Source organism: Thalassophryne amazonica, chromosome 20, assembly GCF_902500255.1.
Source record: "Thalassophryne amazonica chromosome 20, fThaAma1.1, whole genome shotgun sequence".
Taxonomy (NCBI): Eukaryota; Metazoa; Chordata; class Actinopteri; order Batrachoidiformes; family Batrachoididae; genus Thalassophryne; species Thalassophryne amazonica.
This window is the reverse complement of record NC_047122.1, coordinates 19,374,426-19,400,045: the sequence shown is the minus strand read 5'-3', so window position 1 is coordinate 19,400,045 and position 25,620 is coordinate 19,374,426. Positions and strand designations below refer to the sequence as shown.

The 25,620-nt window shown below is 41.3% G+C and overlaps 1 protein-coding gene across 5 annotated transcripts in view; it reads left to right on the top strand.

Moving 5' to 3' along the window:
- Positions 1 to 25,620, top strand: part of LOC117501656 (class I histocompatibility antigen, F10 alpha chain-like) — a 94,070-nt gene that overhangs the window by 39,978 nt on the left and 28,472 nt on the right. Inside the window, exons 4-5 of one of the 5 annotated variants that reach the window (XM_034160589.1) lie at positions 2,044 to 2,346; positions 2,570 to 2,669. The exons of the other annotated variants lie outside the window; for them this stretch is intronic. Of the exons in view, the coding sequence (XP_034016480.1) occupies positions 2,044 to 2,346; positions 2,570 to 2,669 (403 nt within the window). The remainder of the gene's footprint in view (positions 1 to 2,043; positions 2,347 to 2,569; positions 2,670 to 25,620) is intronic. 5 annotated transcript variants of the gene reach the window in all.

Below are 25,620 nucleotides of genomic sequence, written 5' to 3'. Positions count from 1 at the left end.
CTAACGACTACAGATTAGGTCAGATGGTAATTCCGTTACCGTAGAATTGCCCTAAAATTTCCATAACAATCATTCAGTTTGTGATAAAAGCATGAAATTTGGCACAAATATTCTAAATGAACTAATATTTATTTTCAGATATGGAGGCATCCTGGAGCTGACCTCTATTGAGCTACAGGGGTCAATAAAGAATTACACAGGGGTCAAACTTTAACAATGCTCCAATCATATTGAAAAGTATACCACATTATTTATCTGATTACACAGCTTCCAAAAAGGTATAGTTTGGACTATCAATGACTGAATGTTCTGGAGTTATGGGGTAAAAACAGCAAATATGGTGACAAAGGTCAGTTTCAGTTTGTACAGGGGTCAAAAGTTAAACTTTCAATTTTGGTAAAAAATTATGCAAATTCTTGGTTTAGTTAATAGTATTTTAAAAAGGAGTAGTTTGCACCATCTGACACGCTAAGTTATCATGTTACGAGGTAACATATGTCACATGTCAGAATCCAATGGACGTCAACCTTTTTTGACCTTGACTTTGGAGACAAGCATTCGACATTAATCCTATTCGCTCAACCAATAATTTGCATCACTTTTTACCAAAACTGAAGTAACTTTAATTTTTCACCCTTGTACAAACTGAAACTGACCTTTGTCACCATTTTTGCTGTTTTTACCCCAAAACTCCAGAACATTCAGTCATGGATAGCCCAAACTATACATTTTTGGAATCCTTATGATCACACAAATAGTGTGGTATAGTTTTCAACATGATTGGAGAATTTTTATATTTTGACCCCTGTGTAATTCTTTGTTGACCCCTGTAGCTCATTAGAGGTCACCTCCAGGATGTCTCCATATCTGAAAATAAACATTAGTTAATTTAGAATATGTGTGCCACATTTCATGCTTTTATCACAAACTGAACAATTGTTTTGGTTATCTGCTGCACTACTACAGCAATGTTCGTTTTGTGATCATGAAAACACAATTTACAGATCTATGACGCCCGCTTGAAATTACCATTCCACTCACATTTTTTATACACATTGTTTATAGTTTTTTCTATATTGGTCTGCAAAAATGTTTTAACGTTACATGAAAATTGGTCCGTGGCGCAAAAAGCTTGCGTGCCGCTACTCTAGGCTATATGAAACTTGGACTCGTGATGCTATAACCAGATTCCTGACCTATAATAGCATAATACATAAACATTACATTTCCACCCCACATAATAGTGCCTGTCCCTGCTTGCCACCCCATGAATTTATCTCTAGATCCGCCCCTGCTCAGAACAATTCAACAATTAACAGAAAACAACTGAAACAACTTTAATAATTAATTCTGTGATTTAACAAGAAATAACATCATATTTTAACTTTGTTCAGCTTCATAAATGTGAAATTTTCCTTTTTTTTGTTTTAGATAAGCTGTTTTTTTATTTCAGTTTTTAACTGTTTTTAAACTGTTCTGTTTAATACATTTTAACCATTTAAATTGCTGTAAATTAATTTTAAAAAATGAAGTTGGATTCACATTGACAACCAGTCCCAGCAGAAGACTGCCCCTCCCTGAGCCTGGTTCTGCTGGAGGTTTCTTCCTGTTAAAAGGGAGTTTTTCCTTCCCACTGTAGCCAAGTGCTTGCTCACAGGGGGTCGTTTTGACCGTTGGGGTTTTACATAATTATTGTATGGCCTTGCCTTACAATATAAAGCGCCTTGGGGCAACTGTTTGTTGTGATTTGGCGCTATATAAAAAAATTGATTGATTGATTGATTAAACTGGTTTTTGACTGGTTTCTATAAACTGATTAAAGATGTTTGAATTTTGGAACAAGATGATTTTTTTTTATTAATTTATTTATTTTTGTAATTTTTAAGGGTTAATTAAAAAACATTTACAACATTTTATACACAAAATGACTAATAATAAATTCATCAAATGTTTTATTTTTTTCTATAACTCATAGCAAAACATTATTGGCACTTTTGTCAATATGGATAATGGTCAGTTCTCTCTCTGTATCTCTCTCTCCAGACCTCCCCTCGGTGTCTCTCCTCCAGAAGTCTCCGTCCTCTCCAGTCTGCTGTCATGCTACAGGTTTCTATCCTGATGAAGCCGACATATTCTGGAGAAAAGACGGACAGCCGCTTTTTGAGGACGTGGATCACGGAGAGCTGCTCCCCAACCACGACGGAACCTTCCAGATGAGTGTGGACCTGAACCTTTCATCAGTCAAACCTGAAGACTGGGAGAAGTACGAGTGCGTGTTTCAGCTGGCTGGTGTCAAAGACGACATCATCACCAAACTGCACAAAGACGCCATCTGGACCAACCACGGTGAGACAACAGTCTCAGTTCATTTGCTTGAGAGTCAAACTGCTAAATGCATATTTACAGTCACTCAGTTCAAAGTCAGAGATGATCCTGTTTGATCTGGAACACTTATTTTGGTGGACAGCAGGAAACCAGTTCCTCACTAACTGGACGTGTTTGTCTAAAAATGGACAGATGGGACATGTTGATTCTGTGCATGTTTGAATTGCTGTTGTTTTTTGGACAGAGACGCCCAGTGACGTCCTCGTCCCCGTCATTGTTACAGCGGTTCTTCTTGCACTTGTTCTGGCTGCAGTCGTTGGATTCATAGTTTACAAGAAGAAGAAGAAGAAGAAAAGTGAGCAAATAAAACAAAGTTTTTCTCATTTCAGTTTCCAACACTTTGATTTGATTGTTTTTCAGAGTTCATCTGATCAGTTTGTAATTTCTGCTTTAGTGACGTCACAGTCGTCTTCATATCATCTCTATTATTTTATGTCATTTCAGCACTAATTTATGGCCCAGTCACATGGCACACGACGATTCCTGAACAAAGGGAAAAAGCAAAAAACGTCACAATTCGTTGAGAAAAGGTGGATGAAAGAGCTTTATCACCGAACAGTCTGCGAAGCAAGAGCGCAAAAGGGACGAAAGAGGAAATTAACAAAACCGAAGCTCACGATCTCAACGAAACACGCCTGGAGCCACAGCTGGAGCAGAGTGTGTCTGCATCTCTGAGTTCCAGGACTTGGTGCTGGGACGGAGCTCATAGCGCCTGAGTCCTGGAGAAACTGCAAACAGAAGCTGTGGAGATCTGTGCGCACGTCGGTGGACCACCTGCTCTGGTTCCTCGTCCAGAACAAAAGAGGGATCATCTCCATCATCATCAGAACCCTCACTGTCTGTTAAAACGCTGCGCGCTCCATCGTGCTCCAAAAAAAAAAAAAAAGTGTGCTGTGGTCACTGCTGTATCACAGTATTATGTTCTAAGTTATATATATTTATTTCTAACAAAACTGTCAAAAGGGAAAATAAATAAGTGTAAAGATGATTGAATATGTCAGAGCAGTAAATTAATCAGTGCATGTGAACGCGCGCACTGACTCGTGCGGTTATTTCCACCAGCTGATCACTGATCTACAACGTGAATTCTTCCTTCCAGAACAGCTCTTTATATCATTTTGATTCATCTACCCGTTACCACATGTACAGAAGGACTGGATTGTCATTCCTACACTCATGGCAAAAAACAAACTTTTGCCCATGGAATATTGTCCTTGAATTGTGTCCAGTAAGAAGTAATGTAATGTTTTGTTGAGATTTAATTTTGGAACAACCCCCTAATTGCTCTATTATTTCTGTGCAACCTGAAGCATACTTGACCACAGACTGTTGGGAGGGTGTCGTGACACGGACCCACAACAGGGGGCGTTAATGAACGGACAATGGATAAGCCAAAAATAACAATTTAATGTTGTGAATCGCACAACGAAATACAGACAACAACAATAATGTGGATTGTCAATTATACACAAGGTGACGTGTGGGCGGGCTCGAAGATAGAAGACGTCTGGCGAGAGAAGAGCCGGATCCCACACAGCTTCCACCACCAACGGATCTGAAGAACACCGGAGCCGCCAAGCCCTGCGCCCCAGGTGGCCACTGTCTTCAGCAGTCAGACCCGGTACTGCTGGCAGAGAACAGAAACAGTTAATGGTGGGTGTGCGAATACACACCCAGCAATCGTGTAAAGCTTAGTTCCTCCGGGAGGGAGAACCTCCACCTCCAGACACAGAATCACCCGTGCAGCTCCTGTCAGTCACTCTCCCTGGAAGGAGTGTGAGGCGAAGACGTCGCAAGTCACACTATCCACCAATCCAGTTACAGACTGAGTCCACAGGATAAATGGCTGCACACAGAACAATGTTTAAACACTCAGAAAATCATAGCAGAGAAAGATTACCTGGAATGGTAGCTGATTTCTCGGTGAGGAGGTGGAGTTGCAGTCCGGCTTATATGGTGATGAGTTGAACGAGTGACAGCTGGTGCTGATAAGTGACAGCTGTCACTCCCAGCGGCTCCGACGCCCTCTCGTGCTTGAAGCCCGCACTCCAAGCAGGGCGCCATCTGGTGGTAGTGGGCCAGCAGTACCTCCTCTTCAGCAGCCCACACAACACACAGTATTAAGATGATGAACAATTGTTACAATATTCTGATCAGCAGTGTTTTGACAAAGCTGTACAACAGATGATGAGATGGCCTTAATAACAGGAAAATTCATCATATGATACATGAAAATCATAAAATTCTCTAAAGTCATTATAGCACATCAGCTTTCCTTCTGGTGTTAATAGTTGTGTAAGCAAATAAATGTCCTTATCCATCCAATTGCAAAAATAAACGCTTTTTCTATTTCATAAAATGTCCATATTATGCCATATATAATATTTTTGAAGGGAAAAGTTGTGTTTAAAGATCAACTTCCAAGCAAGAAGAACCTGTTAGTGAAAGTTTGACAGTTTCAGGGGGATCTTGTTAATCTGATAATTGCATTCAAGAAAAACTGGAAGACCACCAATCTGATTAAAAATAAATTTCAGAATAAAGTTCCATAATGATGTATCATTTTTTTTTTTTTAATATTACAACCAGTTGCTTTTAAATACATTATTTAGAGAAGAAAAGTCAAGAAAATCCAGGCCTCCATTTTTACGGGTATTAATTACCACTGACTTTCTGATATAGTGTGTTCCATTTTTCCACAGAAAATAACATACAGTCAATATGTTTCATGATGTTAGCATCAACAGCTAGGGAAGAAGCTGTATAAATAAGCCTCAAAATTCCCTCAACTTTTGCCAAAAGCACACACCCTCTTAAGGATAAGTTTCTCTGTAGCCCCTAATTGAATCTGTTCTCTGCCTTTTTGATCCTGGGGTCAAGATTCAGAAAGCATCTCTCCTGCTGGACTTTAGAGATGATGATACCAAGATAGTTGATCTTACTCTTAACACTGATATTGTCAATTGAAGTTACATCATTATTCTTAAGCTCTAACAGTTCACATTTATCCAAGTTTAAGCACAGACCTGATGTTTGAGAAAAGAGACTGATACATTGAATAACAGGTTTTACTTGAAGGGGATCCCTGAGAAATAATGTGGTATCATCTGCCAGGTGACTTAATAAGATGTCCTCCAGGTTACAAGACTTAATGTGAGTCCAGAAAATCTGAGCTACCACCAAGAAAAGATACACTGAAGCAGGGCGACCCTGTCAGATACCCCTGTCCTGTTCTGTCACTTAACTTTACAGAGCTGTTACCATTTTTATAGAGTTATCACATTACAAACGTAAATACTGAAGCCAAACTGTTCCAGGCAAAGCAAGATATAAATACATGTTCCACTGTGTCAAACACTTTATAGAAATCAAGAAAAAGAATGTAATTATCATCTTCAATTAGGTCGACATAATCTACAACCCCTGGCAAAAATTATGGAAACACCGGCCTCGGAGGATGTTCATTCAGTTGTTTAATTTTGTAGAAAAAAAAGCAGATCACAGACATGACACAAAACTAAAGTCATTTCAAATGGCAACTTTCTGGCTTTAAGAAACACTGTAAGAAATCAAGAAAAAAAGATTGTGGCAGTCAGTAACGGTTACTTTTTTAGACCAAGCAGAGGAAAAAAATATGGACTCACTCAATTCTGAGGAATAAATTATAGAATCACCCTGTAAATTTTCATCCCCAAAACTAAAACCTGCATCAAATCAGATCTGCTCATTAGTCTGCATCTAAAAAGGAGTGATCACACCTTGGAGAGCTGTTGCACCAAGTGGACTGACATGAATCATGGCTCCAACACGAGAGATGTCATTTGAAACAAAGAAGAGGATTATCAAACTCTTCAAAGAGGGTAAATCATCACGCAATGTTGCAAAAGATGTTGGTTGTTCATAGTCAGCTGTGTCTAAACTCTGGACCAAATACAAACAACATGGGAAGGTTGTTAAAGGCAAGACACAGTCTTTTCCCGGATAAGGCTGAAAGATGATCTCTGGCTTTCCATGCTTCGACTTTTAACTTCAACAGTTCCTCGGCAGCATGCGCAGTATCGGCATCAAGTCTGCGATTCTGCAACAGTCAAAAACGGACTAAATTTGTGCATGGACAGCATTTACTGACAAAAGATACAGTCGTCAGTGACATGACTGTATTCTCTTTCTACCAAAACATTTAATGTTCAATGTATAATCTGCTTTGCTGTACAGTGTACAACACTTACACTGGCATTCACAACTATAAAGTTGCATAAAATAGGACCATTGGGCATGTAGCTCAATGGCAAAAAAAAAAAAGAATTGAAACGAGAGCTTATCCGTTTTCCTAAGTATTTACCTGCTGCACACTTAAATGCAATTGATAATATGAGTGGGATTTTCTCTCTAGGGCCAAAGTCTATTTACATGCAACTTGTACATGAATAAGGCCATAAACCCAGCTCCTTGTTCAGTATTATGGTGAGACTTGTGTTACTTATAGTGAACAACAAAAGAAACACTTTTGTTATTTTTCTGATTGAGAAAATCTTGCTTTTTCTGATTGGTTTAGACAAGCACATAAATGTCCTGTTGGGTTTTCCACTGTCATACATTGAGAAATAGTTGAGTTTTAACTAAAGGAGCATGCGTTTGCAGACAAACACGACCACGTCACGCCAAGCACATGTACAAAGTAACAAAGGTGCGGCGGGTTATGGGTAATACCGCAGAGTCGCCCAAAAATTGGGGTGGCGATTTTGTTGGTGTATCTGGGGGCTATAACAAACAAATGTTAACATTCACCATTTACCACCATTCCATGCTGCCACGCCTCACACAGTATCTCAGACAATGTACCATTCATATCCTTAGTTCTGGTTTGACCCAACATTGTCAGACGTCTGAATTTTCACATCAATCCCCAGTAGGCTGAGGATGAGGTTGGGTGATTCTGAGACCACTCATGACAAGCCAAGATCCATCTGTGAAACCCATCATCCTTGTCCTACAAATACAGCAAGCGATACCCCTGGACCCCTGTGTGAGTGGTCAGACGATCCGGTGTCGCCTGTACAACCCCTGGCAATAATTATGGAATCACCGGGCTCGGAGGATGTTCATTCAGTTGTTTAATTTTGTAGAAAAAAGCAGATCACAGCCATGACACAAAACTAAAGTCATTTCAAATGGCAACTTTCTGGCTTTAAGAAACACTATAAGAAATCAGGAAAAAAAAAAAAATTGTGGCAGTCAGTAACGGTTACTTTTTTAGACCAAGCAGAGAGAAAAAATATGGACTCACTCAATTCTGAGGAATAAATTATGGAATCACCCTGTAAATTTTCATCCCCAAAACTAACACCTGCATCAAATCAGATCTGCTCGTTAGTCTGCATCTAAAAAGGAGTGATCACACCTTGGAGAGCTGTTGCACCAAGTGGACTGACATGAATCATGGCTCCAACACGAGAGATGTCAATTGAAACAAAGGAGAGGATTATCAAACTCTTAAAAGAGGGTAAATCATCATGCAATGTTGCAAAAGATGTTGGTTGTTCACAGTCAGCTGTGTCTAAACTCTGGACCAAATACAAACAACATGGGAAGGTTGTTAAAGGCAAACATACTGGTAGACCAAGGAAGACATCAAAGCGTCAAGACAGAAAACTTAAAGCAATATGTCTCAAAAATCAAAAATGCACAACAAAACAAATGAGGAACGAATGGGAGGAAACTGGAGTCAACGTCTGTGACCGAACTGTAAGAAACCTCCTAAAGGAAATGGGATTTACATACAGAAAAGCTAAACGAAAGCCATCATTAACACCTAAACAGAAAAAAACAAGGTTACAATGGGCTAAGGAAAAGCAATCATGGACTGTGGATGAAAGTCATATTCAGTGATGAATCTCGACTCTGCATTGGGCAAGGTGATGATGCTGGAACTTTTGTTTGGTGCCGTTCCAATGAGATTTATAAAGATGACTGCCTGAAGAGAACATGTAAATTTCCACAGTCATTGATGATATGGGGCTGCATGTCAGGTAAAGGCACTGGGGAGATGCCTGTTATTACATCATCAATAAATGCACAAGTTTACGTTGATATTTGATACTTTTCTTATCCCATTAATTGAAAGGATGTTTGGGGATGATGAAATCATTTTTCAAGATGATAATGCATCCTGCCATAGAGCAAAAACTGTGAAAACATTCCTTGCAAAAAGACACATAGGGTCAATGTCATGGCCTGCAAATAGTCTTCATCCAATTGAAAATCTTTGGTGGAAGTTGAAGAAAATGGTCCATGACAAGGCTCCAACCTGCAAAGCTGATCTGGCAACAGCAATCAGAGAACTTTGGAGCCAGATTGATGAAGAGTACTGTTTGTCACTCATTAAGTCCATGCCTCAGAGACTGCAAGCTGTTATAAAAGCCAGAGGTGGTGCAACAAAATACTAGTGATGTGTTGGAGTGTTCTTTTGTTTTTCATGATTCCATAATTTTTTCCTCAGAATTGAGTGAGTCCATATTTTTTTTCCCTCTGCTTGGTGTAAAAAAGTAACCGTTACTGACTGCCACAATTTTTTTTCTGATTTCTTATAGTGTTTCTTAAAACCAGAAAGTTGCCATTTGAAATGACTTTAGTTTTGTGTCATGTCTGTGATCTGCTTTTTTTCTACAAAATTAAACAACTGAATGAACATCCTCCGAGGCCGGTGATTCCATAATTTTTGCCAGGGGTTGTGTTGGGTATTTTCTCCTCCAAACATTTTTAAAACCTTTAACAAGACAAACAGAGTCAAGAAACACCAGTGAGACAGAAAGTCAAATTTTACGCGCGGAGTGCGGCCAGGCTGTACACCAAGGCTACACTAAAGTCTGGCCTGCTTTTCCGCTCTTTTTATTAAGAGACGCCCTCATCACATAAACAAAAAACTTGTCCTAAGGGTGGGGGTGATGACGCAAGACAAGTTTCTTCCCGTAACATAAACGCATACGTCAATAAGTGCAGCTGTAAGGAAGGACACTTTCTTTTACACAGGTCAGCACATCTCGTTCGTCTGTTGCAGTTATCAGCTGTTCTGCATCTGCCTGAAGTGTCCTGTCCTTCACACTCCTTCACACTAAGCACCACATCACAACAGTCAAAACGTTCTCTTACTCCCAGTCGTTAAGAGGCTGCGAAAACAAAGTTATATTATAATAATAAGTACATCCAGCCCTTCATTCCCAGCTCAGATTGACCCCAGAGTGCTAAAACAAAATTGAATTCTCAGGCTTGGTTAAGACAGGTGCAAAACAGCACAACACCGTTCTCATGAGAAAGAAGACGAAGGTACAAATGTTTAACAGTGATAACATATATATATATATATAAAATCCTTAACATTTCCCACCTGTTTATCACCTGTTAAACATACAGTAGGCATCACCCAGCTTAGTTAGTTAGTTTATTAACTTAATCTATTCTGTCCACGTTTTTATTAATTGAACACCACCAACAGATGGAAGATTCGAATCCAGCTGCTATTTGATCAACCAGTTTATACTCGTCAGGCACTCCTCTGGGGACTCCTATTGCGTCAATATATGTTGGATTTCCTACTCCTTTCCAATCTCTTTTTACTCTATGTCTGGCTATGCCTTTCTGCCAATCCTCAGGAATAAGAGAGGCTGCATATGTCGTAACGTCTTCAGGGGTCATGGGTAACAATAATGATATTAATGCACAATAACCTGACACATTTCGTGGCAGTCTGTCAAAGATTCTGTTATCACCACACCACCACCATACATCACTCCTACCGACTGGTATAAATGAACTGTTTTTTCTGTATTATTCGACTACACCACTTGTCTTATTACTTTTTCAGCTAAAGCTTCATAGGCTAAGAGTGTGTTAACTCATCACGTCAACAGTTCAAGCTTGAACTGGAGTTGTGAGCTTTTCAATATCATCATAATTCTCAGTACAGTCATTACAGTTTTCTCCACTAAGGTCTGACTGTTTCAATGCTTGATATTTTGGCATAGTTTGTTGGAAGGCCAGATTACACTGTGCAAATGTATTTGACACCATTTTGCCAACCATTGTTTTGATATAAGGGATCACACAACACATGCAAAGTCCAATCAGAATTAGGACTATAATAACTGGTGTCACCATTTTCAATAGTAACTGCCAACATGGTCCTGAAGTCAACCAGGACCAGGGATTCCACCGGTTCACGGCTAGGGTGTCTTTATGCATTGCATCACGAAGTTTATTCAGCTCTTCCAATGCATCCTGCATATCCACTGAATGAATGGAGTCTGGGATGAAAGTACAGCATGTTGTGTTCAGCAGAACACAAACTCCTCCCTGTGAACCAGTAAGCAAGTCTAAAACCATGCGATTTTGCATCACCATGGTACGTAAAGCATCTATTTCAGTGTTTTGAGCTGCTACTATTTTTTTAGTTACATTCATGAACAGACCCAATCGATAATTCAGAGTTTCAATCATTAATGAATTTTTTCCCACTCCTATCCAGGGGAACAATGAATGTGCTATTTTATCTCCTACAGACCACAATTTTTGGTCCTTTAGTACATCCGAGCCCCACATGTGATCATGTGGTAACACATCTGGGTATATCAATCTCCTCCGTCTGGTGCTGCCATTCTTCTCTGTGGAGGTCCTACCACATATGTATGGTCAGTCACCTGGGTAGGTGCACACACACCACCCCAATTTGGTGGGAGACTCATGTACAGTCTGGAACCATAAAGCCAATAGATGTCACCATACACCGGAGTACCATTTATAGGTGGTAGCAAAAACTTACTAACATAAGCACATGATTCATCCGTTCCCCATGGACAGGAGCCTGTATAATTACATCCCCGTCCAATGTGATGAAGATAAGTACCATCCACATATTATGTTTTGGTTAGGCTTAAATTATTTGATAAAACATACGTTTGGGTACACAGACGTTTCTTAATTTTACCTACATTTTTATTCCCTGTCCCGTAAAAGCAAATTGGGAATGGCCGTTGTGATGACAATTTAACGTGATGATATTTTTGCATTTCCCTTCAGTCTAGTCAATGGAGCAGCACTTGGGCACGCTTGTACGTCCTCTGTTGAAATCCCTATCATATAAGTGGTTGCACTGAGGCAAGTGGTGTTACATCTTATCAGATTTGCTGAGAACTGCTGCCCCCGAAATACAGTTTGATTATGCATCCGTATGATAAGACATTCTGTCACCCTAGCAGGGTACGGTTTAGCCGTCAGAGCTGGGTGTGTTGAGGATATAGGTATCTGTGAACAAACATAACAATTAGTAACGTAATTCCATTCCACCAGGCCAGGAATCCGAGGAGCACGAAACACACTAAGATCACAACGCAACCGGCTGCCCTACCAACAGTCCGGCAGCGGCGGCGCTGAGCACGCCGCTCCGGGGTCTGCTGTAGTTCAGTCATGATTGCTAGGATACAGTGTTGTTAACCACCTCACCTAATAGTGCAAGGATCTCCCTGCTTCACTGGCATTGAGACAATCTATTGCTAATTAAATAGACTCCCTTTGTAGCCAGACTTCCCCTTCCACTGTGGAGGCAGCCAACACACGCTGTATCTTACAGTGATGTATCCACGTTGATCTCTCCGCTATCTTTACTGCAGTTGGTGTTGTTAACAGCACTTGGTATAGACCTTCCCAACGAGGACTGGACTCTGATGAACACCCAGTCTCCTGGCTAGACTACTGGAAGGCCGTCCTGTGGAAGATCAAAATTATTCGGCAGTAAATGTGTTTAAGTTATCTCTTTCTGTGTTAATGTCTTTTTCATAAAATTTGCTAATGTTTGTTCCTCATCTGCTGTTTTAGTATCCATGTCAAAATTGGTAGACGATATGGTCGTCCATAAAGTATCTCAAATGGTGTTAACCCTGATGGTGTTGGTGTTATTCTCATATACAATTTTACTAGGTCCAACTGAAAGAGCTGTTGCCGCCTTTGCGGTTTTGTCAGCAACGTCATTTCCTTTTGAAACACTGTCAGAGCCTTTGGTGTGAGCCGCACATTTGCATATAGCAATTTGTTGAGGCAACTTCACAGCTTGCAGTAGGGCAGTTAGGAGAGTGGCATGAGTCACTGGCTTTCCAGATGATGTCACCATTCCACGCTCCTCCCACAGTTTTGCAAACACATGCACTGTGCTGAAAGCGTACTGGCTGTCTGTATAAATTGATACAGCCGTACCTTTAAACAGATAGCAAGCTGCAGTTAAAGCAACTAATTCAGCTGCTTGTGCTGAAAATGACGATGGCAATGAAGCAGAATCCAATACTTCTGAATTTGTGACAACAGCATATCCAGATTGTGTTTGTCCATAAGCTTTGTCAGTGGAAGAACCATCCACATACACAATTGTACTGTTTGGGATGGGTGTGTCCTGGAGGTCTGGGCGTGCTTTCGTACAGACCGTAGCTACATCAAGACAATTGTGCGGCTCACCATCCTCAGGTAAGGGTATCAATGTGGATGGATTCAATGTTGTACAGCGCTCTACCGTAAGGTGTGGTTGTGATAATAGCAAGGACATGCACGAAAGATGTCTTGCTGGGGACAAAAGGCTCATTTTTGTCTGCAACAGAAGTGCAGAAATTGCATGTGGAACTTCCAGTGTCAACTGATGGAATAGAACAACATTACTGCTACTTTGAACAGCCATAAAGGCTGCAACAACAGCCTGTACACATGGTGGTAAAGCACTTGCCACTGCATCCAATTTAGATGAGTAGTAGGCAACTGGCCTCAATTTTGAGCCATACACTTGAACCAAAACACTAGTCATGGACTCATTCTTACAATCAGCTGTTTGAATGAATGGTTTACTATAATCTGGTAGTGCCAAAACTGTGGATGACACTAATGTTTGTTTTACTTTTACAAAAGCTTCCTCAGCTTCTTTGTTCCATTCCAACACGGTTGACATTGAAATATCATCCTTGTACATCAAATCAGAAAGTGGACTAGTCAATTCTGCATAACAGGGAATCCATGCCCTGCAGTAATTAGTCAGTCCAAGAAATGACATCATCTGCTTTTTGGTTTGTGGTTTTGGAGCGTGCAAAATTGCTTCCTTCCTGTCAGACAGGATCGTGCGCCCTGTGGCTGATAATTCATGTCCTAAATATTTTACTTTATCCCTACACAACTGAACTTTGTTTTTACTCACTTTGTGGCCATTATCAAATAAGAAACATAATAATGCTACTGTGTCAGTTATGCAGTTTTCTCGTGTGTCAGAGGCAATCAGAATGTCATCAACATACACTAATAGTTGGCTATCTGCCGGTGGAACGAAATTGGCTAAACATGCTGACATGACTTGAGAATAAATAGTTGGACTGTCTGCGTAACCCTGCGGTAATCTGGTAAATGTATATCGTTGTCCTTTAAAGGTAAAAGCAAACCAGAATTGACTATCTGGGTGTACTGGTACAGAAAAAAAAAAAAAAAAATGCATTACTGATATCTATTACAGAAAAACAACTAGAATTTAATCTCAATGAGCTTAACAGTGTGTGCGGATCTGGTACACATGGTGCTCTTTTAATCACAGCAGCATTTACTGCCTGCAGATCTTGAATCTATCTCCATCCCACTGAGGGCGGAGCCTTTTTTTACAGGAAATATGGGTGTGTTACATGGTGAATCTGGACATGGCACTATTACTCCTGCTGTTAATAAATTCTCTATTACCGGCCTGATTCCTTCAATTGCATCAGGTTTCAATGGATACTGTCTTACACATGGTCTGTATTCTGTTTTTGGTCTTATAACTACAGGTTGTGCATTTTTTATCAGTCCTACGTCTGAAGGACCTGTTGTCCACAATCCTGATGGTACAGAAGAGAGAAGATCATCCTCTTCAGGACTCAACTGAAACACTCAGGATTGTGAAGTGGACACATCAATGTGTGTTCCAGCTGTCAGCACCAATGAGACATTAACTGGCACTTTATACAATTTAGTTGATGGACTGAACTCCGTTCGTGGTCCAACTCTGCTCCAATCAGTGGCTGACAAAGCTGTTATGACTGTCAGTCCCAATTCTTGCCATTCTGTCAAATATGGTTTACAAAGTGACACATGTAATGGCATACCTGTGAATCTCAATTTTAAAACATCTTCAGTGGCACCTGTTACTGTTATAACAGCTGTTGAGTTGCCATCATGAATCAAATCGGTCATTGTCAGCTTCACAGGTGAAACATTTTTCAATTTGTTTTCATACACTGGTGTTCCTGGCAATATGCCACTATGGACTCTAAATACACTCTCAAATCTGCATCTAAACTCTGTCCATGGCTCTCCTTCTTTCTGAGTTGTCCTGGTAATTTCAGTATAATTTATCTTTGGTCCTAACACACCTTTTGCACGTGTAATCATAGCTTCCACTCTTGTTTTCAAGACTGGATCATCATGTGGCAATGGTACGCCATCCTGGTCTGCAGGATTCCAGTCTCCGCGTATCTGACTCCATTTTAGGGCCACATGCTTTCATCCACACCTGTTGGACTTCAGGTCCACTAAGGTGGTAAGAATTTCTAATGTTTTCTATATCCTGCATAAATCCCTCGATATCGACATGTGGCGATGGTATCATTTCGACTGCTGCTTTGATATTATCAGCATTCCATGTTCGATATACGAGCATGGTTGATCGATATCCTGCTGTTTCTGCACGAGGATTTGGTACTTCTATCATAGGATAGGCACCTCCCTGGTCACTGTGTTCCACCATGGGAGGGGCTGTGGGCACTTTCGCTTGACTGCGTGTTTGTGGTTTTTCTGGTTTTCACTTTTTACCTTAGGTTTTACTGCTAAATCATACTGTGGTGGCGGTACATCGTCATCCTCTGGTAGAGGAGATAAAGGTCTCTTTGTCACCGACGATCCAGCCAGCGGTGATTGTTGAGGCTGTTCTGGTTCTCTGTGCTGAATTATCACATCTTCTTCTGCCTTACCTACAGCTTTCTTTTTCCTTGCTTTCTCTAATCGTCGCTTCTCTGCTCCCTTCCGTCTGTTCTCTGCTTCCTCCTCCCAAAATGTCACTAAATCTGCCCCTACTTTCTGCATCTTTTTCTCATCACCTTTATGTTCCCGTTCTAACTCCTTCTTTAGCTTCTGTATACTGATCAGGTTCAGTCATCCGTCAAAGTCATGTTTATTTATCCAGGTCTCCAATTTCTTTGTTGCTTTTGGATTTTTTGCCTCCATAACTTTCCAGTCGTCAGTTGATAAATTTTCCTTATTTTTAGACGTCTTACCCCCCATTTTTATTATATTTTTTATCCCTTGTTGTAATTTGGACTTCAGACGGGGGCACACCTAGGGTGTTCTAAATCTGAAGTTTTCACACTTTCTTTGGACGTGACAATTAATTTGCCGTCGTGTGGTTGATTCCTTTCACCTCCCCGTAGGAAGCGGAATCACTTGCCTGCTGCTTCCACACGCACGGTTGCCACTAACGTTGTCCAAAGTATTACACTTTCACACAGTTATTTACACTTACACAAAACACTATTTACACATAGAAACACTTTTAATAATCGTACGCGTATTCTTATGTCAGGGGAGCTCGCCCTCCCGTGAAATTTAACTACTGTCCTGCATTAGGGGACTCCGCCGTCCCTGCCAAATTTAACTACTTTTTTACAGTGCACGTATTTCTACCCGGGATTTCCTTTACGTATTAAAACAGAGGAGTCCGTATCCTCCTTCCGGAATTTAACTACTTGCGTCCCTCGCAACCGTAGAGGAGTCCGCCCTCCTTACAGAGTTTAACTGTGTTTCATTAACAGACGATTCTGTATCATCGCTTACGGAGTTTAACTGTTTTATGTGATCACTTTTATCCCCTACCGGTACGCGTATATAAACAGAGGAGTCCGCACCCTCCTTACAGAGTTTAACTGCTTTGCATTAACAGACGATTCTGTATCATCGCTTGCGGAATTTAACTGTTTATGTGATCTGATCACCACTCACTCAGTACTGTTTACAAAGAAATTCTACTCACTGACTCGACTTCCTGTCTGTCTTCTTCGGGAAAATCTCGTCAACCAGACGATGCCAACGGTGGCCGACAATTGCAGACACGATCAATCGATCGGACCTTGGCCAAGGATTTACGTCTGGACTTGACGACCTCCGCTGGACACCTCCGGTATTGTTGAGATCCCGGACGAGCCCCCAGTCAATGTTTGGTATTTTCTCCTCCAAACATTTTTAAAACCTTTAACAAGACAAACAGAGTCAAGAAACACCAGTGAGACAGAAAGTCAAATATTACGCGCGGAGTGCGGCCAGGCTGTACACCAAGGCTACACTAAAGTCTGGCCTGCTTTTCCGCTCTTTTTATTAAGAGACGCCCTCATCACATAAACAAAAACTTGTCCTAAGGGTGGGGGTGATGACGCAAGACAAGTTTCTTCCCGTAACATAAACGCATACGTCAATAAGTGCAGCTGTAAGGAAGAACACTTTCTTTTACACAGGTCAGCACATCTCGTTCGTCTGTTGCAGTTATCAGCTGTTCTGCATCTGCCTGAAGTGTCCTGTCCTTCACACTCCTTCACACTAAGCACCACATCACAACAGTCAAAACGTTCTCTTACTCCCAGTCGTTAAGAGGCTGCGAAAACAAAGTTATATTATAATAATAAGTACATCCAGCCCTTCATTCCCAGCTCAGATTGACCCCAGAGTGCTAAAACAAAATTGAATTCTCAGGCTTGGTTAAGACAGGTGCAAAACAGCACAACACCGTTCTCATGAGAAAGAAGACGAAGGTACAAATGTTTAACAGTGATAACATATATATATATATATATATAAAATCCTTAACAGGTTGTATAAGATCTAACACAAGTCTTATGTTATTAAAAATGTGTTTTACACATGAAACCTGATTGGTTTTAATCAATAACAGAGTCTAACCCCCCTTTAAACCACTTAGCAAAAACAATAGCAAATAAGTTATCATTATTTAAAAGAGTAATCGGTCTCCAATTATCAATATAGAGTGGATCATTTTTTGGTTTTGGAATGAGATTGATTAGCGCTTGTGATAAAGAAGCTGGGAGTTCGTTCTTTTCAATACTTTCAGTAAAGACACTAAATAAAAAAGGATCAATCAATTCAGAAAACTATATAAAATTCTGCAGTAATTCCATCATTACCTGGTGATCTGTTATTCTTAAGTTGTCTTACGGCCTCTTGCTGGGTTATAGTGGAATCACGGGCTTTTTTCTGCTTGACAAACTGTTCTGACAGGTGGAAAGCTGCTGAAAAATTGCTTCATGGCATGTTGTTAAATTTAGATTTGTACAAGGAAGAAAAAAATCATAGCAAAAATCAGATATCGTACTTTTCTTGTCAGGGGTAACAGCTCCGTTAATGTTGAACTCAAGAATGGAATTATACACTCAACAAAAATATAAACGCAACACTTTTGGTTTTGCTCCCATTTTGTATGAGATGAACTCAAAGATCTAAAACTTTTTCCACATACACAATATCACCATTTCCCTCAAATATTGTTCACAAACCAGTCTAAATCTGTGATAGTGAGCACTTCTCCTTTGCTGAGATAATCCATCCCACCTCACAGGTGTGCCATATCAAGATGCTGATTAGACACCATGATTAGTGCACAGGTGTGCCTTAGACTGCCCACAATAAAAGGCCACTCTGAAAGGTGCAGTTTTGTTTTATTGGGGGGGATACCAGTCAGTATCTGGTGTGACCACCATTTGCCTCATGCAGTGCAACACATCTCCTTCGCATAGAGTTGATCAGGTTGTCAATTGTGGCCTGTGGAATGTTGGTCCACTCCTCTTCAATGGCTGTGCGAAGTTGCTGGATATTGGCAGGAACTGGTACACGCTGTCGTATACGCCGGTCCAGAGCATCCCAAACATGCTCAGTGGGTGACATGTCTGGTGAGTATGCCGGCCATGCAAGAACTGGGACATTTTCAGCTTCCAAGAATTGTGTACAGATCCTTGCAACATGGGGCCGTGCATTATCCTGCTGCAACATGAGGTGATGTTCTTGGATGTATGGCACAACAATGGGCCTCAGGATCTCGTCACGGTATCTCTGTGCATTCAAAATGCCATCAATAAAATGCACCTGTGTTCTTCGTCCATAACAGATGCCTGCCCATACCATAACCCCACTGCCACCATGGGCCACTCGATCCACAACATTGACATCAGAAAACCGTTCACCCACACGATGCCACACACGCTGTCTGCCATCTGCCCTGGACAGTGTGAACCGTTGGAGAGCACCTCTCCAACGTGCCAAACGCCAGCGAATGTGAGCATTTGCCCACTCAAGTCGGTTACGACGACGAACTGGAGTCAGGTCGAGACCCCGATGAGGACGACGAGCATGCAGATAAGCTTCCCTGAGACGGTTTCTGACAGTTTGTGCAGAAATTCTTTGGTTATGCAAACCGATTGTTTCAGCAGCTGTCCGAGTGGCTGGTCTCAGACGATCTTGGAGGTGAACATGCTGGATGTGGAGGTCCTGGGCTGGTGTGGTTACACGTGATCTGCTGTTGTGAGGCTGGTTGGATGTACTGCCAAATTCTCTGAAACGCCTTTGGAGACGGCTTATGGTAGAGAAATGAACATTCAATACACGAGCAACAGCTCTGGTTGACATTCCTGCTGTCAGCATGCCAATTACACGCTCCCTCAAATCTTGCGACATCTGTGGCATTGTGCTGTGTGATAAAACTGCACCTTTCAGAGTGGCCTTTTATTGTGGACAGTCTAAGGCACACCTGTGCACTAATCATGGTGTCTAATCAGCATCTTGATATGGCACACCTGTGAGGTGGGATGGATTATCTCAGCAAAGGAGAAGTGCTCACTATCACAGATTTAGACTGGTTTGTGAACAATATTTGAAGGAAACTGTGATATTGTGTATGTGGAAAAAGTTTTAGATCTTTGAGTTCATCTCATACAAAATGGGAGCAAAACCAAAAGTGTTGCGTTTATATTTTTGTTGAGTATATTTGACTCGTGATTTCTCTAATTTGAAAAAATATGACGACATTTGTTTGTCTTCTTCCAGCCACTTTTGCCTCGACCTGATAAAAGTTCTCTCCGCTTTTCACTTGTACAATTCATCAAGCTTGTTTTGCAAATCTATTCATTTGGCTGAGGAAGGAGAAGTTCTCCCCACAATTATCTCTTCTAACTCTCTTTTCCTCCCTTTGGGTTTTATCCCAGTACGTTTGAATTCATTTAGTTACTTCTGTTTTAACACAATTATATTGATTTAAAAGTGAACTATTTAATTTCCAATATGTAGCTTTTTGGGCTGAAAAATAGTGGCTGAGATAACTTCATTACTGAGAGGGTTTGAGAGAAGCCAGTAGTCTAATCTGGACTTTCTGGAGCCATTTTTATTACTCCAAGTTTACTCGTTATTATGAAGGTTTTTAACCCTCCACACATCAGTGAGCTCAAACTTATTTATGAGGTTTTTTAAAAGAATAATTTACCCGGTAGGGAACCGCAGTGAAGTTAGTTTTACGTTGGATATTCGACAGATATTCGCTCCCGTTTTCCCTCTTCTTTGCTCCGGCGACAGAGCGACTCTGAGCAAACCGCTCCAACATTTCAATTGCGCCCGTATTGCAGACATTACAGTAAACAAGCGGAGATAGTTTTCGGCAACGTCGAGTACCAACTTCCTGTTTTCAAAATAAAAAGGCGGGATATTCAAACTTGAGATGCTGTTTAACGCTACTGAGGAGCTGTTCAGCGAAAATGCTGTTTACATTTAAAATTAATTAAAAATATGAACCGATTTAAAATGCAAAAACAAGACACGTATCTCATGCAGCCAGTGGAGCGCTATGGTTCCACATGGATTTTGAGTCAATTGATCACATGACCTGGAAGCAATTGAGATAAAAGGCTAATATTTATTTATAAAAACTAATTAAAATATGAATAGATTTAAAAGGTAAAAACAAAAGGTGTATCTCATGCAGCCAGTGGAATACTGTGATTCCACATGGATGAGTCAACTGATCACATGACCTGGAAACTATTATTTACATATAAAAATGAATTAAAAATATGAATAGATTTAAAAGGTAAAACAAGAGGTTTCATTTTTTTATTAATTTTAAATGTAAACATTAGCATTTTCGCTCAACAGCTCCTCGATAGCTTTAAACAGCATCTCTTCTTCCTCTTCTTGTCTAATGGCGGTTGGCAACTAGCTTCTGTGGAGCATTACCGCCACCAACTGGACTGCAGTGTTGGTCAGCAGGCGAACATCCCCAAAACAAAACTACAAAAAAAAAAAAAACAAAAAAAAAAAACAGCAGTCGAATCCTGTATCTTCAGATATTCCTAAAAGTAATTGAAGCAGATCCAGACTCTATCTTAAGTATGTTCTGTAAGCTGATGACTGCTTGTGTCCCTGCAGCTGACTGGACAGTAGTTGTCTGTGCTGTTGGTACTTTGGACTCTGTAGAAGAACATGTTCCACGGTCTCCTGATTGTCACCACAGTCACAGGTTCCGTCAACATGTTTATTAATCTTAACCAGTGAGCTATTCAGTCCTGTGTGACCAAACCTCAGTCTGGAGAACACATCCTCCTCTCTTTTGTTTCTGTGTGTGCACCGTCCCCTGCCAACAGGACGCTGAACACCATAAAAGTGGTGCCCTGTGTGCCCAGCATCCCATAGGTGACAGAAAGCGAGACAAAGAACACCTCCGTTTCGGAGTGCCAGAAGGACAAGCTGGGACATGTCCACCTCTCCACAATTTCTCTGATACTCACTCGACTGGTAAGCACTGAAAGGCATGTCCCAGCTTGTCTCCGAAACAGAGGTGTTCTTTGTCTCGCTTGCTGTCGTGACGCGCAAAGCGTCCGCTCCTTTCCATGACAAGAACTCCTTGTAACAGTGGAATGTGCCGTTCATTTCCAAACTGGACGCTGTGTTTTATCCGGGACGTCGTCTGGACTAGCACAGGAATTGTGAAAAGACATGGACATCAGCACTTTTTCGGCAAATTGAGACAGACGTGCAAAGGAATTCCACGCGTCGCGGCCGTGCCGCGACACGCAAAGCAACGCCGTGATGAAGCGTCACAGAACATGTTCTGGCATGTGCAGGCTCGTCCACAATTTCTTGGATAATCACTCGACTGAAAAACCACCGACAGCTGTCTGAACGCCATCTCAAAGCCGTCCTGTGAGACCAAAATGGAGGTGGTTTTGTGTCGCTCCAGCAACGAATCCATCATGACGCGCGAAGCGTCCGCTCCTTTCCACTTTCGTGGAAAGGAGCGGACGCTTCGCGCGAACGAAAGTGAAATCTGCAGGAAAATGGGTGATGTCCAGCTCTTGTGATAACCAGAGAAAGTGCACACGATGGTCACGGATCCACAGAGCGATCCGTTTAGAAATGAAATGGTCGTTCAGCCTGTCGATGGCAGCTGGAGCGCGGCGCGCCCCACAGCTGCTGTGGGCGTCCTTAAAGCAACTGTAACATCCCTTAATGTCTTTGAAGCCCATAAAATTTTCACCAAAAACCACCTGAATTTCTCGAATGGTGTCCACATGGATGTGCCTCACAGTTTCTAAAAAAAAATTTGATCAAGCAAAGCAGCAGTCTCTCAGCCATTTCCCTGACAATGAAAATCCGCCGAGGGGGGTGGACCACTCCTCACTCAAAGCCTGCTCACAGGCGAATGACGCAACCGACAGGCGTGAAAAAAATCACGCATGCGCATGAAGGTTCAAGGTTGGCTCACGCAAGCACACATGATTCAAATCCATATGTTTTTTTTTTAAATAAGGTCGGATACTTTTCTAATAGACCTCGTATAGTGGACGTCCCTGCTGCTTGTTTGTCAAACTTATCAGCCAGCTCATTTCCTCTGACCCCTATATGAGCTGGGACCCATAGAAACGCTGTGAGAGCTCCTGATTTGTAAAGGAAACTATGTCATATACAAGATCTTGTCTAGTGTCAGACTGTATGTTTTTAAGGCTGAGTAACGCTGCACTTGAGTCCGATACTCTTACTGCATTTTTATGTTATGATCAGTCACCTGCTGTGTACACAGCAAGGTCGTCCGTAATTTGTTTTGCCACCACAATAGTTAACCGAGGAATGACACAGGCTACTCCAACCCTCCCATCAGCCAGTTGATCTGTCCTAAGGTGTACCGGCGTCTCTCCCATCTCAACCTGGATGGCTGCAACTGGAGTAGTTTTTCTGGCTCCGAGCATAGACGAAGGTTTTGATTTTGAACTACATCCAGCTGTTTCAGTGATGTTGTAGAAGCTGATCCATACACCATGCAGCCATAGTCCAACACTGACCTGATCAGATCAGTATAAATAGCTTTCAGGGCTGACCTGCTGGCTCCCCAGTCCACACAAACACCTCATCACATTTAGTACCTTCTTACACTTATCAATCACCTGTTTCACATGTAGGGTCCATGATAAAGTCCTATCCATCCATAGGCCCAGGTATTTAAACGACTCAACCTTCTCCAAGTCTTTACCAGCAAGTTGTAATTTCAGGTCCTGTAGTGTTCTTTTCTTAGTAAACATACAAATTTTGTTTTATCCTCCGATATCCTAAAACCCCATTTAAGGTCCACTCTTGGACTGTATTTATGGCTTCTTGCATCGTTTTCATAATGTAAGGTACATTTCTCCCCCTTTTCCAGATCGCCCCATCATCCACAAACAGTGCCACACTCACATATCTTTGAATGTGAACGAACATTCCGTTCACCATAATAGAAAATAATAATGGACTGATAATACTTCCCTGTGGAGTCCTGTTGTCTACTTGATAGCAGTTACTCAAGATCCCATTTACCTTCACTGTTATTAATCTATCAGACGGAAACACCTTCACCCACTGAAACATTCGCCCCTTAATGCCCAACTGGTTTAATTTGAAGACCATCCAACCACAACATGTCATCTGCTTTTTCTATATCGAGGAAAACGACTGTCACAGATTCTCTGTGAACTTGTGCCTTTCTGATGTCATCCTCTAAATGAAGAAGCAGATCCATTGTCCCTCTGCTTTTTCTGAACCCACTTTGGTAACTCTCCAGTTTACTGTTGCTTTCAATCCAGTATGTCAGTCTGTCATTTATTATTTTCTCCATAGTTTTCCTCATATGAGACTATAATTACACGGCTTCGTAGGATCTTTACCAGGCTTGTTGATTGGAAGAATAACAGCCGTCTTCACCTCAACCAGAATCACTCCTGCCTCCCAAATTTTATTATTCAGGCTTAACACCACCTCCCTTCCTTTACCAGTCATGTTTCTCAACATAGAGCAGCAGATTCCATCCTTTCCTGGTGTTTCCTAATTTCCTCAGAACTCTACTGAGCTTGGATCTGGAGAACTCCACATTAAGAGCATCGTTTGCCCCACCTTCATCCCCAAACTCAAACCGATAAGACCTAACAGTGCACTCTCTACTCATTTTTTCTTCCTGAGTTTAAATTATCTGTACTATGAACTTTAGCAAATGTTCTTGCAATAACTTCTGCCTTCTCTCTGTTGTCAGTAATCACATTCTATCCATCCATCAACACTGGGTACCCATATGCTTTTCCGTTCCCCTTCATTTTCCTGATCATTCCCCAGATTTTCCCCATTGGGGTCGTTCGGCTGATCGAGTTACAGAACTTCCTCCAGTGCTCCTTTTTAGCTTTCTTAACAGTTTTCTGCACCATTGCCTGGGAGTTCTTATAGTTAATCAGGTTTTGGAAGTTGTGTGTCCTTTCCAAAAGTCTAAAAGCTCTATTTCTGTCTTTGATAACCTGCTGACACTCAGCTGTCCATCATGGTTCAATTCTATTCAGCGTTTTACGTTTAGTTTAGTGGGATTGTCAGCACAGCCACAGTAAGTACACCACAGATGATCTCTGTGCTTAAATTATCAATGTCCAGACTTGTATCAACCCTTAGCAACAACTCTTCACTGACCACCTTAAACTGATCCCAGTCCGTCTTGTCTATAATCCACTTTTCCGCTCTCACCCCAGAATCACATACAAACTGGACTCCTGTCTGAGATTCAGTTGGATAATGATCACTCCCAACAGTACTATCCCTCAGTATGTCCCACTCACACTTATCAGCAGCGTCTTTCGTTACTATAGTGAGGTCAATAGCTGATTCGGTGCCTCTTACTATATCCACCCTCGTACCTGTTCCATCATTCATACAGACGAGCTCTTTGTCTTCAATAAACTCTTCTGAGGTTCTCCCATTACCATCATCCCTCTCTCCCCACAGTGTGCTGTGGCCATTCAAATCTCCACACCAGACAACCTTCCCTCGAATTTCCTTCCACATCTTCTCCAGCTGCTCCAACTCTAGTCTCCTACATGGATTGTCAAACTTTATAATGGTCATATTCCCTCCGGTTAGCCACACCTCCACAATAACAAAATCCACGTCGTCCCCTTTCTCCACTTCCCTGTGCTGAAGTCCCCTTTGGATGAAGATGATCACACCCCCCCCCCCCCCCCAACCTTTACCCTCTTTCCTATCCAATCTCACAGCTGTGTATCCTTTAATTGTAAACTCCACCTTTGGTATCAACCACGTTTCTGAACACATATGACATCTGGGTGGGCATTTAAATTCTGTATATGAATGGTTCAAATGCAAAACCCAGTATCTCCAAAACCATAAATTTTTAGTTGAGGCCAACATGTACTTGGCTGTCAAGGGGACCGTCAGTGTGCAAAATATGAAAGAATTTGAACAAACTGTTTTCATTTTATTGATGAAAGTCTGTGCATTTCCCAATATGGTTTCCTTTAAATCTCCATTTTCAACTGCAGTTTTCTCCATTGAAAAAAAAAAAATACAACTTACTGAGATTTGCATCTGAACGCTTCACATACTTTTTAAATTCTTGTCCATTTGCAATTAGACTCCTTGCATTCCACTGCAATAAAAGTAACACCATCAGGCTGAACCAACCCATGCATGAGATTGAGATCGCTGGACGTCATCATTTAAAACATCCCTCACTGTTTCCCAACGAAAACTATCCAAGTACTTCTCAGCTGACTTGACTATAATTTGGATTCTTTCAGTCCGGCTTGTAGTCTGCGCTGAACAGTTAATAACTTCCGCCGT